The sequence below is a fragment of the Pleurodeles waltl genome, chromosome 3_1 (genome assembly GCF_031143425.1).
Source record: "Pleurodeles waltl isolate 20211129_DDA chromosome 3_1, aPleWal1.hap1.20221129, whole genome shotgun sequence".
Lineage (NCBI taxonomy): Eukaryota > Metazoa > Chordata > Amphibia > Caudata > Salamandridae > Pleurodeles > Pleurodeles waltl.
The window spans coordinates 1611817375-1611832658 of record NC_090440.1 but is presented as its reverse complement, the minus strand read 5'-3'; the positions used below and the strand labels follow the sequence as shown (position 1 = coordinate 1611832658).

At 43.9% G+C, this 15284-nt stretch overlaps 1 protein-coding gene across 1 annotated transcript in view; it reads left to right on the top strand.

Moving 5' to 3' along the window:
* Positions 1-15284, top strand: part of TTC21B (tetratricopeptide repeat domain 21B) — a 489309-nt gene that overhangs the window by 211339 nt on the left and 262686 nt on the right. Inside the window, exons 13-14 of the mRNA XM_069225262.1 lie at positions 630-787; positions 7408-7632. Of these exons, the coding sequence (XP_069081363.1) occupies positions 630-787; positions 7408-7632 (383 nt within the window). The remainder of the gene's footprint in view (positions 1-629; positions 788-7407; positions 7633-15284) is intronic.

Here is a 15284-nt window from a genome sequence, read left to right as displayed (position 1 = left end):
AGAACGGAGTCGATATGGATGATTACAGTTTGGGTTTTTAAATCATGAGTACCAAGGGAAAGCTGCTCTCCCCAACTGAGCTGATTTTCAACCTCAATTCGATCTCCAGTCCTTTTATTAGACAGTCCCATACAAATATAGACCTTGCTTTTTAAAAAAGAAATATGACTGCATACTTGGATGACTAACTTGGTAAAATGTATACTTCTAAGAAGTGATTGCAGGTAATCAACAGACATGCGTCCCGAATATATCTGGGTGAGTGTTCCTTTTTCTGATGTCTCATGGGCCAGCAGATTCATACATAAGGAAAAGGGAAGGAATGGAATGCAGAAGCAGTTTACACATATAAGTTACTTTACAGTTGCAGCTGTTGGCTCTTACTGTTGGTTCAGATAGCATGCCAGGTAGATGTAGGATGACCAGTCAAGCATTTCAAAAACTCACACAGCTGATTATGAATTTAATGAGTGAACTATGAAATCACCCATCTCATGTGTAGACCCGGACTCTGACTAATGCATGCAAATATTTTTTTTATAGTGTATTGTTTCTAAGATGGGCAACATTAAATCTTTTAAAATAAATTGTTTATAAAGCTCATTGATCTTTTTTTGTTTCTATAACAGGTGACATTGAGGCAGCCCAATTAAGCCTGCAGCACTGTCTTGAACAGAATCCCTCGTACGCAGATGCTCACCTGCTAATGGCTCAAGTGTATTTATTTCAGAAAAATTTCAAACTATGTTCTCAGTCTCTAGAACTTTGTTTGAGTTACAGTTTTGAGGTAAGTTGTTAAGTTTTCATCAAACCCTGAGTGAGTGAATTTGCAGGAAGCACAAACCATGCTAGCCAGATCAAGGCCTCTTGTGACTGTGCCTACTGGAAGGAATACCCTATTTCCTCTGCCTATAAATCTGCAAGGTTATGTGTAGGGTTAAAGCTGTGTATGTTGTGCCTTTTTTGTCTCATTTTTCATTTGAAGAGTATTATTTACAAATTCATGCCACTCAACAGTGGAAAGACAGAAAATACAAAACCTTTGGTTCCAAAACATGGCATGCTTAGCCCCTCCTAAAGTGAATTGACCAGTGTTAGCATTTAAGAGCAATCACAACATGAAGGTACGTAGACCTTGTGCTTTTTCAGCAAGCATTATATTTTTAAGTTTTTTTCCCTGGCACAAAGGTGGCAATATAGCAAGATGACCTCAAAAGGAGGTTGCTTTTTTCGCAATGTGGAGATTAGTGTGCTTTTTATAATCAATATGAAGGCCATGTTTAAAAGACAAATTGAGAAAGATCTCTTTTGAAATAGAAAAATCAACACATGTTGTTGAATAGCCAAAAGCAAACATACTCTCCTGGAAATCGTGATTATTATTATTTTCTTTTATGTGTAGGTTTGGGAAGGGGTCAGGTTGACGTGGGTTACACTGCATCTTAGCATGCTCTGTGTTTGCTTTTTAAACTTCACTGCTGTTAATCTTTTATGTATTGTGGGACATTATGGTAGAGTTTGAAGGTAAGGGGCTGGGTCAAAGCTATGTTAATTGAGTGATTTAAAAGCTGATTTAGGAAAAGTAGTTGGGAAATCTTGAGCTATAAGTATTTCTTCATACCTGTCGGTAAAGCTTCTTTGTAAATCATAAAGTTAATCCATGGGCAATGTTGCATGTGTACAATAAAAGGTTTTAAAAATTAGTGGGTACACATTGAGGTTTTTGAAGTGAAATGTCACCCTCAAGAGGAATGAATTTCAAGTTTTCGTCCTCCTTCTTTTTGTCCAGTGAAGTGGAGGAAAATTCAAAGCTTCACTTCATCCATTATGAAATCAGTGTTCTGCTGTTTGGGAACCCCAATTATAACTGGCAAATTTTATCATGCCAGACTCCGGACTGCATAGAGTGAGTGAGTTCAGGAGGGATTCCTGACCATTGCAAGAAAGGAACTCCACCAAGAATGTTTTGAATGTGAAAACGTTTGCTTTTTACAATTGATTTTTCAGCTTAAATCTAACTCCACTTGGGTGGCGATGTGTTACACCAGTGGGATAAGTGTGCAGGTAAACTTATGGCCAGCCCTCAACTCCTGCTCTACTCCTGCCCACATGCACTGGTGGTATCTGGTCTCGCAGGAAGTCTTAGTTCATTTTAATCAGCATTTGCCTTCCCCATAAATGCCTGTGGCCACCTGAAGAGTTCTGCAGTAAAGGGGACTCCAGTTGACTTTAACCCAAAATGACTATGTACTATTTGTTTTCATATTCTTCTCCACTGTTGCACCTGGCAGCCTTGGGATGTTCTTCCCCCAACATTTTGCCTACCTATTCCAATTTTTTGCTGGCTTTAGGACTCTGCCCTTTACCACTGCTAACCAGGGCTAAAGTGTTTGTGCTCTCTCCCCTAAAACATGGTAACATTGGCTTAAATCCAATTGGCACATTTCATTTACTCATACATCCCTAGTAAAGTGCACTACATGTGTCCAGGGCCTTCAGATTAAATGCTGCTTGTGAGCCTGCAGCATTGATTGCGCCCCCCCACTTATACAGCCCTCTAACCATGTCTCAGGCTTGCCATTGCAGAGCCCGTGTGTGCAGTATAACACTGCTGTATCGACCTGGCAAAATAACCCTGGCTAGGCCATTCCTTCCCTTTTTATACACTTCACCCTTAAGGTATTCCCTGGACAACACAGAGGGTGGAACGCAATGTATTTAAAAGCAGGTAATGTACTTTTAAGTTTTACATGCTCTGGTATTGAAAAACTCCCAAAGTCAGTTTTCACTACAGCAAGGCCTATCTGGCCCATACGATAAAATTGGGATTACTTTATTGCATTCTATAAGTGTAATTCACAATCTAGAAGAGATAGATTTTTTGGTGTCTGGTTATACGTTTTAAAATCACAACTTATGGTAAAGTCAGATTTTAAATTGCAGTTCTGAAAATGGCACTTTTAGAAAGTTGGCACTTTCTTACTTTAGCCATTTGGTGCCTGTTGCCGGTCGCTGTTGCCTTTGCCTGTATCCGGCCTGCGCTCCATTGGGCCAGCTGAACTCTTGACCTTGCCCAGGTCTGGCACCACCAGATAGCCTTGAGTGGTGCTTCTTGCTTTTAAGGGCTTTTCTACAGTTCTTCGAAAATTCATAATTCAAGGTCTTGGATTTTTGCCTTTTGGACTTGTTTTATTTATTAAATTAAGATCTTTTTTGCTAACCAGGTGTGGTATCCTTTTGTGTGGTTTGTCACTGTTTTACTGTTGAAGTGTTGCACAAGTGCTTTACACATTGCCCCTTAAGTTATGTCTGAATGCTCTATGCCAAGCTACCGGAGGGTGAACACAGGTTAATTTAGGGTTTGTTTGTGACTTACCCTGACTAGGATTGTGGTTCCTGCTTGATAATGGGGCATACCTCTATCAACCAGGAACCCAATTTCTAACATCCACTTTTTCATTTTTCATCTTGTAATATGTTTTACCGCAGTCACTTCTGCCCCTCACTTTTTGACAAACTTCTAGATGTTAACATTGAGGGAGCTTAGCTAACAAATGCCAGTTCTCTTGCACCTCCTGAGCCCTGTAACACCGGTCTCTGCCCACAGTATCTATGTAATCTAGTGCTTATTATTTGCCAGTCGTTGCATACGGTGGTCCATGGCACTTACTTTTAGGGAAAATGACTTACTTTCCATCATTAGGCTTAAACTGTGACAAGAGAGAGCAAGGAAGAAAGGTGGGGGAGGAGAAAAATAGGAGACTAATGACCAAGAGAGGAAGCAGGGATGAAAAATATCCAACAAGAGTGAAGAGCATAGATAAGACGTGCAAAGTGTTGGAAGGGGAATGCAAGTTGTAGAATAAAAAATAGGCAGCATTGGATTTGAGCAATGTCGGCATTTGGCATCAGGGAAAATGCACTCCGTGGAAAATGTTTGGGTCCGTCCTCCACACAGCTGTAAGTCACAATTTCCACTCCTTGGGAACCTAAATATTGTAAGTACTGTGTGATGTTGGCCTAACCTGAGAGTCCTAATTTCAGGTTTGACTCAGGCTATTGTTTCAAGGGTGTGGGGCTGTATCTTCCACAGCTCCAGACTCTTGGGCTGAAGGGTAAAAAAAAGAGGGGTAGTGTCAATCACCTGCAAGAGGGATCTGGAGAAAGTTATGGCTGCAGGTTTTCAAAAACAGAGCTCTGGCCCACTGAAACATGGATCAGTGGTATATGCCTGTCCATCGCCTAGAACAAAGGCAGGTGAAACCTGTGAGTGTCTACAATGTTCAGAGCAAGTCCTTTTCAGCAGATTCTTGGACAGTGTAATCTTTCTAGAGATTGTTTTTGTAGATCACTGCAGGTGTAACTCACGTCCAATATATATATTCACCTTTTAAATGGTGCATTGTGTAAAAACAGTGCAGCTATGTTTTTTAAGCATGCTACTGTGTGCCAGTTCCAAATTTTGATTGTGCCCAAGTATGCAAACTATGACAATTTGTGTTACTCATTGGCCAATAGCAGAAACGTTCCACTGTCGGCAATAGAGACAATGATTCCAAAGTGGAAGCTTTCCAGCAACAATAGTGAGAAATGCCCTAGCAGAAACATACATATGATAGACCTATGCCACTAGTATTCAGTCAGGCCATAGTCTTTATTTGTGACATGACTGCTGTCAACTGCAACAACAGTGAGATGGTAGATGGAATGATTGAGTTTAACTCAGCCACTGGGATATTCTCGGCCTGTGTTCAGTCCGTCATTTTGCAATCAGCACACCACTTTAGACCAAGGGCAGTACCGTCCTTGCTCCTCATAGGACAGTCCGTCCCTAACTACCAGGCAACATCCCCTTGAGAAAGGACCACAAGCAGCCTCAGATCGCTGGGCATACCTGTTATACACAGGGTGTCAACTGCAGCAACAACAAAGGTGATGGATGAAATACTTGTATTGATCTTAGCCCCTGGAAATCACTCTGGGCCGCCTTCCAGTCCATCATTTTTCACCCACTATGCCACTGTAGATAAAGAGCCCCCTAATGCAAAGCAGTACTGCCTGTCCTCTACATGGGGACAGTCTGTCCAGAACTGACTTTGTTGTCCTCTTTCCCTTGAGATCTATATCTGCAGTCTTTCTCTCTGGTTTGATACAGCGCTGTTTCTCAAACAGTCTTGCTGCCAACTCCCTCAGAGATACCACACCACTTCCCTGCCCCCAGACTCCTGCAACACTTTCCATCCTGCAAGCAGAAACCACCAATACCTCCGATATCCAGCCATGTGCAGTCTGCCCCTCACTCTAGGCTCCTGGATCTCTTATTTTACTCTAGGCTCGAGTAAGGCCTCCCACACCCAGACTCCAGCAACCCCCGCTTTCCAGGCTTTTGAAGTCCTTTCTTCCTCCCTTCCAGGCTACAGGCAGCATGTGTCTCGTTTCAAGCTCCAACAGCACTCTGCGTTCCATGCTCCTTAAGAATTTGCCTGCTCCAGGCTTTTTCAGTATTGCCCTACATGCAGAATCTTACAACTATTCCTTTCCTACAGGCTCCGGCAATGCTACACATTCCAGCACCTAGCCACCTGTTTCAGGCTCCTGCAGAGCACTTCTCTCTTTTGGGCTCCACTACTGTTCAGACTCCTGCCGCACACCCCACCTCCGGGGGTCTAAAGCATGGTCTGTATTTAATTATCATTACCACTCCATTCAGATTTCTAAATTACTTTCTCTCACTAGGGATCTGCACCACTTGGTTGGTGAAGCAGATTCTCCTGCCTTCTACAATGCTTCACTTCAGGGTTATGTAGCATACCTTAGCTCTGAACTTTTCAGCTCCCCTCCTGTAGCCCCCTACTAGTCCATGCTATGCTTCTTTCCTCCAGGGTCAGGCACCTGCTCCCATGTCTCCCTTAAAGCTCCTGTGAATACAGCTTTACTTTGTTGCTGATTTGTTGCCTGTCCCCACAACACACTCAAAGGCCCGGCTTCTGCAGGATCTCCTACCTTAGGCCTCTAGCAGCGCTACCGCCCTCAGAATTGATGCAGCACTCTCTCCAGCCTGCCTCCTGCAGTTCTTCTTTTTATGCTTCTGTGGCTGTCCCTTTCTCTATAGGTGGGACACTACCTCCCTTCCTACATTCTCTAAGTACAGATCATCAGTCATTTAATATGAATGTAATGTAACTCCCAAAATCTCAGTAGGGTAGTAAACAAAGTAGATGGCCGAGGCTCTGCCAGGCTTCTGACTGAATATGACAGGAATTTAGAATTTTATTAGAGTGCACTTCGCATGCTGGTATTTGTATGCTCATTCTTGTAAAGAAAAAGCAAAACTGCATGCACCAGCATGACAGCGTTATTGATTTTTAATAAATAAATAAATTACTTACTCCACGAACATACATCACATGGATATGCTGAGCAGTTGTTGTAGACGGAGAGAGAATCCATCACGCTTCATCTTTAAGTGGCGCAACACAAAATTATGGAATCTCTCTGCAGAATGTGATGACGGGACTTTGAGACTCTCACATCCTACAGATATCTATAGGCTTTATACTAACTAGAGACTACCTGAGCACCCCCAACCCAAATCCCCCTGTGCATTCTGTAGGGGTCTGCATTACACCCCAGCACCATCTGTTCCTATAGGCTTTATACTAATTAGAGACTACCTGAGCACCCCCAACCCAAATCCCCCTGTGCATTCTGTAGGGGTCTGCATTACACCCCAGCACCATCTGTTCCTGATTTTTCTAATTTCAGCATCATCACACTCTGATGTGCTCAAGACTGCTGTACCTGTGATCTCCAGATCCACTGAGCCACATTTTGGTTGAATGTGAAACTGAGTATGTGAACTGCTTTGCTGCCCAGTCAAGACAACTGATAAGTAACATGGAGTAGCATGATGGCATCAGGATCCTATCAGTAGCATCATCAATCCAAAAAGCCAGGTCTTTTAAAAATGGGGTAGATAGAACCACCAAATAATTCTCAAAATGACAGGTTTGACAGTCTAAAGGTGTAAGCCAGAAAAACAACTTCTGACATCCTCCAATGTCTCCATCTCTGGTGTCTTGAAGGTGGAGGATGACAGAACTTTGACAGACGGAGGCACTGTTGTGCAAAGGTTTATATTTTGGCCTAAGTCTTGAATACTTTTTAGTGTCTTTTTGGCATAGCAAATGTTTATACCTTACAGTGGTAGGGCTTGGAAATTTAGAGAAGTTGCATCATTGCAGAAGTCTAATTTGGATGCTTTGCAAAGTAACAGGATGAAGTGCATCAATATCAATGAAAAGACCCAATAGGATGCAAAGTTTAAAAAGTCATTAGTTAACATGATTATTATTATTGATGTGGTGGTCTCCAGTACTGTATAATTTAGCAATAATTCTCTTTCAGGTGCGAGAATATCCTCTATACAATTTAATTAAAGCTCAGACCCAGAAGCAGATGGGGGAAATGCAAGAAGCAATTAAAACCTTGCAGATGGCAATGGGTTTACCAGGAATGAAGAGGACTGGAAGCTCTTCGAGGTCCAAAGAAAAACAGATTGAAGTCAGTGCAAGTGATCGCGTATCCATCTTTTTAGAGCTGGTTGATGCTCATCGTAAAAATGGAGAGCAGGTATGTATTTATGCATTTCACAAAATAGTTATTTTATGTACTATCATTGGGTCAAAAGATAATGAAATGTCATATTGTGAACATACAATTGAATACTCAGACTATCAGATAGGCATCTTCATCTGTCCGGACAGATATTTCCCATATATAGGCCCTCATTATGAACCTGGCGGTCTTCTGATGCCCAGGGTTAATGTGGCGGTATTACAGCCAACATGCTGGCGGTACATATCGCCACATTATGAGATTGGCGGGTTGGCTGCACTTCTCCACTCACACCGTCATGGTGGTATGAGCCACCGGGCAGGATATGTCTATCTCCACCCCGGCGGCTGACATAGTACTGCCCATGGCATTATGAGCCAGCCTATCACCATGGTTTTCGTGGCGTTAGCAACGCCACGAAAACTATGGCGGTAGGCCCGACCGGTGACACAAAGTTCCTTCCCTGTCACCGGTATGCGGCTCCCCCCAAATCCCCCAACACTCACCTGACGCCCCCCTCAATCTAAACTCAACCCCCATACACACACTAACCTCCCACCCGATTCACTCACTCACCCCCTCGATACATTCGCACACACCACACATACACCCATTCACTTACACTGGCATACACGCATCCATACATGCATACTTCCAGACATACTCACACACATTCTTACACACAATCACACTGACATGCAGACACGCTCTCACCTCACCATTCTTACACGCATTCACTCACACGTATACAACACAACTCAGATGCATTCACACACACACTCACACATTCATGCACACACTCAGACACACACAACACCCCTCACCCTCCCTCCCCCATCACCTGTCGAACACCCAACTTACCTTGTCCGGCAAGGAGGTCATCTAGCAGGGAATGGGAAGGGGCACTGCTGCAGCGAGCAACGCCCCGCCAGCAGATCACCGCCAGGCTGTATTACTGGCCATAATACATCATAATACAGCTGGCGGCTTTCTATCGGCGTGGCGGTGCTGGTGTTAGCAGCGCCAGGTTACCACCTTACATCACTTTAAACACTGACTGAGTTCCGCTCTTATTGTGGTGGAAGTCAGGCATTGCTCATAATATGGTGTATGGATGGTAGCCATCGTGGCGGTATGTTGGCGTCCGTCACTGCGGCGGTAGGTGATATTTACCACAAGTCTTATAACGAGGGCCATAGTGTTTTCACACAAAAGGATATACAATATACATCTTCATTGATGAATAATTGAGACAGTTAAAACTTCACCAAATATTTTAACCGGTGTGAAAACAAATATGAAATGCATGGGAAGTTTCTGAAAAGTTTAGGTGTCAGGATGAAACTTGGCTATACTGGGGTCTTGCTAAAATGTATTGTGTTAATCCTATAAACCCCCATAAAACGACATAACTTTACAGCATTTCATGACTCAGTTAAGAGTTTAGGCTTTATAAGTAGAGAAAAAAACATTTAAATAGGATATAAATGACTGGTCCCCAAATGTTAAACACTTCCCTATTTTACAATCCTGCATAATTACAAATTTTGATATTTCTGCCTCATCTGCCAGACTGACTTTAAAAACTTGGATACCTACAAAACTATAGAGGGGTCTATTGAGTATTTTGGAACAATAACAAAATGCATAAGCATCACTTAACCTTCATACATTGATGGTCCTAAACATGGGCAAGAACTATTTCCTCTGCCATTGTCATATGAGAAGATAAATAGTAAAAGGGAAAGACTTTGTTCTGTCACATTGTCCCTGCAGTGACCAACTGCTGACTGACATTTGACAATACTCAATTTCCTGATCGCTTCTCCAATAGGTAGTCCTCCCAACCTAAATGTGGCATCAACTGAACATGTGGAGGAGATACATGGCCTGCAAATAGAGTGTAGACTCTTACCCTTTTTTAGGTGAGACTTGTCGCCTCTTGATGTCACTACAAGGGATTCCAAATTTAAATCATTTACCCACTCGCTCTACTGTGTCTTTCCAACGTACCTATTTCTGGTAGATAAAGCGTCAATGTGTCAGGAGGAGCCAGATCTTGGTGGAGGTCTAAGTTCTAATCTAAGCATTTACATAATTAACTCATGGGAACAAGGTACCCTCCTCAGAGAGAAGTTTTCTAGGGGTGTCTGTGTATACTGCTCCATCCAGAGTGCTATCCAGAACAGTAAATGTCTCAGATGAGTTTGATGGTGAACACTAGTGGTGCTTGTCTCCTCAGAGTAAATCAAGGTAGGAGTAGCTTGTGGAATGTTTTCTATAATGTACAAACATTTTGTTTTACCCTGAAACCTGTTCCCTCTCCAATACAGCACTAAGACACCTATCTATGTAAACAAATGCAGCATTATAAATCAGATACTGAATCTAGTCTGTAAGGGAGCAAAGCCCCTACTCTAAGACTTCAGGTTTCAAACTGTGCTGCAGCAATAGAAAACAGATGTCTGTCATGGACCCACACAAGTTGTATCTGTTGTTTTTGTCTCAGGACACAACGTTTTGTGACAAGTGTGACCTCATTTACTCAAAAGAGAGCTGGTACCCAGAAGTGAAGTTGTATATCACCAAACACAAGAATTTTCACTTAAGTCCTGCTCCGAATCCACGCCGTTGATGTGCTTCTGATTTCGGTCTGGCAAATGGTCAGCTTTGTGATCTAATTGTTCTGGTGAGTCAAAATCGAAGGCCAAATGCAAGCACAAAAAAGCAAAGCTGGACTCAACCACTATCCACAGAGAAGGGGCAAGGATGTCATGATGTTAGTCCTTCTCCATTCAGATCTCCGTTGTGGAGCAGATTCCACAGTTGGTCCCAGTGGGCCCCAAATTCACCATTAGCAAATCTGTAGCTAATTGACACCTTTAAGAAGGCCATGCTGCAAGTATATACCATTCTTCTGGACCGTCTGCTGTACCTTCGAACCCCAGGATCCACAGGGGCCCTCAGTCTGGTTACCGGCAACAGATTTGTCTTCAGTGTGTCTGACCCCCTGTGGACCTGTTGCAGTACATACTTTCACATCGGCTCCACAACCTATGCCAGGCCCTCTCTCATAGACTCCAGGACTGATGCGGCTGGTGCCGGAAGGTGGATCTGCTGGTTCCGATGTTTAACCTCACTGACTTTAAGGCAGTCCTGACCAGTGACTATGCAGCCTGACTCATTGTATTCCTCTACTAGGGCTGATGCAAAATCAGCGGCTTTATCTTTTTGGCTCAGATTCTAACCAAAGCCTTCTGCCACCCAGAGATGATGATGGGAAGTATATGAATGGTTTATCACATGATGATGAAAATGTTCACATGGGCTTGCAAGAGGCCAGTGGGTTTGATGCTTCTCCTGATACACTGATTATCTCTATAGATGGACCTCCAACGGAAGAGAGTGCATCATCTGCACTGGTAATCCTATGAATAGCTTAGGTCTTAAAACTACATCTGCTTTTGGTTGGGAATAACACAAGTGTCCTTTGGGAAATATTGGGCCAACCACATGTAGGCCTTGCTCTCTTTCAGTAAGGCCCTCACTGACACCTTAATGGGCGCCTGGTCAAAGCCATGTTCTTGCTTACTGGTGTCGAGGCAGGTGGCAAGGTGTCAGACTGGCACCTGGTGACCCTGATTAAAACAACTGCTCAGGAGTCTTGTTGTTCAGCCTTCAACTAACAAGATAAGTCCTAATTCATTTCCCTTGACTTCTCCGGTTAGGGAGTCTGAGGAATGAGGCATTTTGAAAACAAATGTTCTCTTTGTCTGGCTTAGCATAGAGATCGGTCAATACTATCTGTTGATTAGGTCGATACATGCATGCCCAGTGGGACATGGCCAGCGAGGTCTTTCGGGGTGGTCCTGGAAGAACTTAAGGCCTCTCTTTTTCAGTAATCCATCCATAATAGAGGAGAGTAAAGAAAGAAATAATCCCTCAGTCTTCCTATTAATAAAGTATTTTACAGTGAATGTTACAACTTACAGCAGTGACCGTCTTTTGAAGTTACCAATTGAAACAGATTTTTTTTTTCCTATTTGTAGCTCCAAAAGGCTACTGCTGTGCCTGCTGGCAGGGATTTTCTGGAGACATACAGGTCCCTTATAGATGCGCTATTTGATGACCACACCTATCCAGCAAGAAAGCAGATTCTACTTTGGATCATTTCAAACAAGATAGGACCACAGCACACTCCCTGTGTCTTTTGACCCCATGCCAAACAGTTTTCCTACCAATTTAGGAAATTTCCAGGCTACTCTAGGGTGCTGGCAAATGTGCATCATTGGTGTCCCCAGCCACGGCTGCAGTCACCCCAGCCCTTTTGAGGCTGGTGATCTGGATCAGACAGGCAACATACAGGCCTACAAGGCCATCAGTCCTCCAAATCACCTTCCCCTGTAGCAATAGCCACCAAGATGCTTTAGCATGCCATTAGTGGTGCACAGCAATCCTGTGAGAGGCAGGATACAGCATTTTCTCCCAGGGTGTAGTCCCATCATGTCAAAAAGATGGAGCCTTCAAATGGTTCTTCCTGGTTATGCTCTTCCCTTCTTTTCTGCCCCACTAACCCTCCCCCTTCCCTCCCCCCCCCACACACATCAAATGAGTTTTACTTTCCAAAAAAAGCTATTGAGAGGGCCCCAGATTCTGAAATAGAGTTGCTACTCTTGCTATTTTCTTGTGTCTAAGAAGCATGGAGAGGACGTTGGCAATGCAGAAGGACCCATTCAGAATTCTCAAACTGGCCCAGTTTGGCTGGTCTGGACCCGAGTGACTGGATGGTGTCCGTGGACCTGCAGGATTCATACTTTCATATACACATCCTACAGTCTCACAGACATTGCCTGAGGCTCAAGATTGGTCGGAAGCATTTGTGGTTTGCTGTGCTCCCCTTCCGCCTTACCAGTGTCCCTCAGATGTTCATGAAAGCAGTGGCAGTGGTTGCTGCTCTTCTCCCAGTCAGGGATATCAGTTTGTAGGGTGTTGAGGATGGACTTGCCTCAGTCAGTCATAGACTACCTCCAGACAGTCTTTGGGTTCATGACCAATGAATTTAAATCACAGCTGACTCCGTGGCAGAGGCTTCCTTTCATTCGGTCTGCCCTGGATACCATACAGTTCAGGGCCTTACTCTGTTGCAGCAAATCTAGGAAATTTGGTTTATGATCCACATCTTTCAATCTCAGTCCTCTAGGACCATGCACCAACTTCACTGATACCATCATGGACCTCAGTGCACCACTTGCCCTCAACGCTAGCAATTATATCCTACTCGGCAACCTGAACTTCCACCTGGAAGACCACATTCACCCCAAATTAAAAGCACTGGAAGGCCTTGGAAGCCTGGGCCTCACCCTATGATAGAAGGGACCTACTGATGTTGCAGGGCACCTCTTGGACTCTATTTTCATCACCTTCAACAACATCCACGTCAAATAGCCCATACCAGTCTCCTGGACAGACACCACCTTTGTGAAATTCAGCATCGCTGTTGCAGTGTGTAGGAAAGTCCTCCTTTTTGCCCTGGTCACCCCCAAACATTTTGGACAGGTACTGGTGGTTACTGGCTCTTGGCTGTGCCCTGGGTACTGCTTACCAGTCCCAGGGCCAGTGCTCTGTGTAAAGTGTATATGCAAATTAGGCTAACTATAATTGGCAAAATTAACCTACCTATAAGTCCCTAGTATATGGTAGGGCATGGAGGTTTAGGGACCCCACCATAGGTAGTGCACCCATAGGTGCACTGCTGAGGGGCCCAGTGTCATTTTAAAGGCAGGCCTGCCTTGCTGGCTGCTTTTAAATAAGTTACATGCAAAATCAACTTTGGAATTAAAAGTAGTTCCAAAGTCTTAAACTACCTTATTTGTACATATGTCACCCCTAAGGTGTGCCCTATGTGCCCCTAGGGCTGAGTGCCATGTAACTATAAGCAGGGACCTTATAAAAATAGTTTTATAAGCCCTGGTGAGGTAAAACAGCCAAATTTGTTTTCCCCTCATTGTAATGAATGGCCTCCATAGGCTAGAATGGGGAGACTTTATTTTAATTTTTAAAATTTCCTTAAGTAACAGATAACAGAGGTTTGGTATCAACTTCCAGTTGTTGGATTTAATATAACTTGTTCGGGTAAAGAGTTTTAAACTTTACCTGAAAAGTTGCCAACTTCAGCCCTGCAGTGTTTTTGCTTCTGTGCTCTGATTGGCCAGCCTCTGGCAGCCTGCCCAGGCTGCCTTGATGAGGTGTGAAGTGGCCTGGCTCACCACAAAGAGATGTACCTGAGGAGGAGATCTCCCCTCAGCACATGGTGAAGCAGGAAGGGGGAGGGCTGCCATACTGGTCTTCAAAGGCAGAGAAGGACATTTGTAGCAACCCAGCAACACCCTCACATCCTGCAAACCCAGACAATTAGGTGCCCCCTTGATTAGATTAGGAGAGGGCAGGAGAGGGGTGTGTTTATGATTTTTAGCCACACCAGTGGGTGGGCTCAGCCAGATGTAACCTCTAAAAATCACCTTTAGCCATGATGGATTTTTGAGGAATGTTGCTCCCTGGGATTTATTTTTGCCACACTTCCCATGAAGTGGTCATCACAGGGGGAAGGACCCTGCCCTTGATTGGAGAGCCAGGATCCCCTTGTTTTTTCACCCAGGAGCAAGGATAAAACTGGCAGACCTGCACCCAGACCTCAGATCCCTATCAGATTCCAACAAGGAAGAACTACAGGAGAAACACTACCCTGCTGTGGACCCCTGACCTGCACCTGGACACTGCACTCTGGAAGACTTCATCAGCTGCACACTTGGGCTTCACCACTAAAAGGACTTTACCTGTCTTCTACTGCTTCAAGAAGGGACTCCCTGTTTTCTACAGGTACAAAGGAGCTGCCCAGAGTCCCCTGCATCAAGTCCTGCAAGCAGAACCCAGCTGACCAGCGTCCAGGGGCCATTTGAGGATTCTGACCAGGTGCATTCTGGGAATTGCAGTCCCAACTCCCAAGGAGCAACACAGAGCTTCTGGAACCTTGGATCAAGTTGTGGACACTTCAAGGGCACAAAAAGGACCTCTGGAAGAAGATGCAGAAGTTTGGAGCAACTCCATAAATTGAAGAGGGAGTTGTAGTCCCAGACCCCAAGAGGCACACCAGAGCCTCTGAACCTTTGGCTGGTGCTGTGGACCACTTTCCTGAACCAAACACTTCTGAATGTAAGGGTGACAGTGTTACCTTGTGGGTGGCCTGAACTCTGGACTTTGTTCCTTTCAAGTGTGACCTTTTTTAACCCTTTGAGTGATAGTTGCTTCTATGCGCTAGAAAGTATTAATTCTTTAAAAATTCATATCTCCGGTTCCCCTTATCCGATTTTATTCATTTTTATGCCGTTTTAAAGATAAAAATATAATCTATTTTTATAATTTGACTTTGGATTTTTAAACTGTTTCCTGTATTTTATTTAATTACTGTTTGGTGATATTTGAATGCTTTACGCCTTGTCTACTAAGTTAAGCCTTGTTGCTCGTTGCCAAGCTACCAAGGGTTGAGCTAGGTTTAATTTACTGAGACCTAACTGGACCTAAGTGGAGGTTAGTGGCCTATTGCTAATTGTAGGTACTTACCTGCCCTTACCAATAAACCATTTTCCAACACAGTCCAACACATTTCCCCT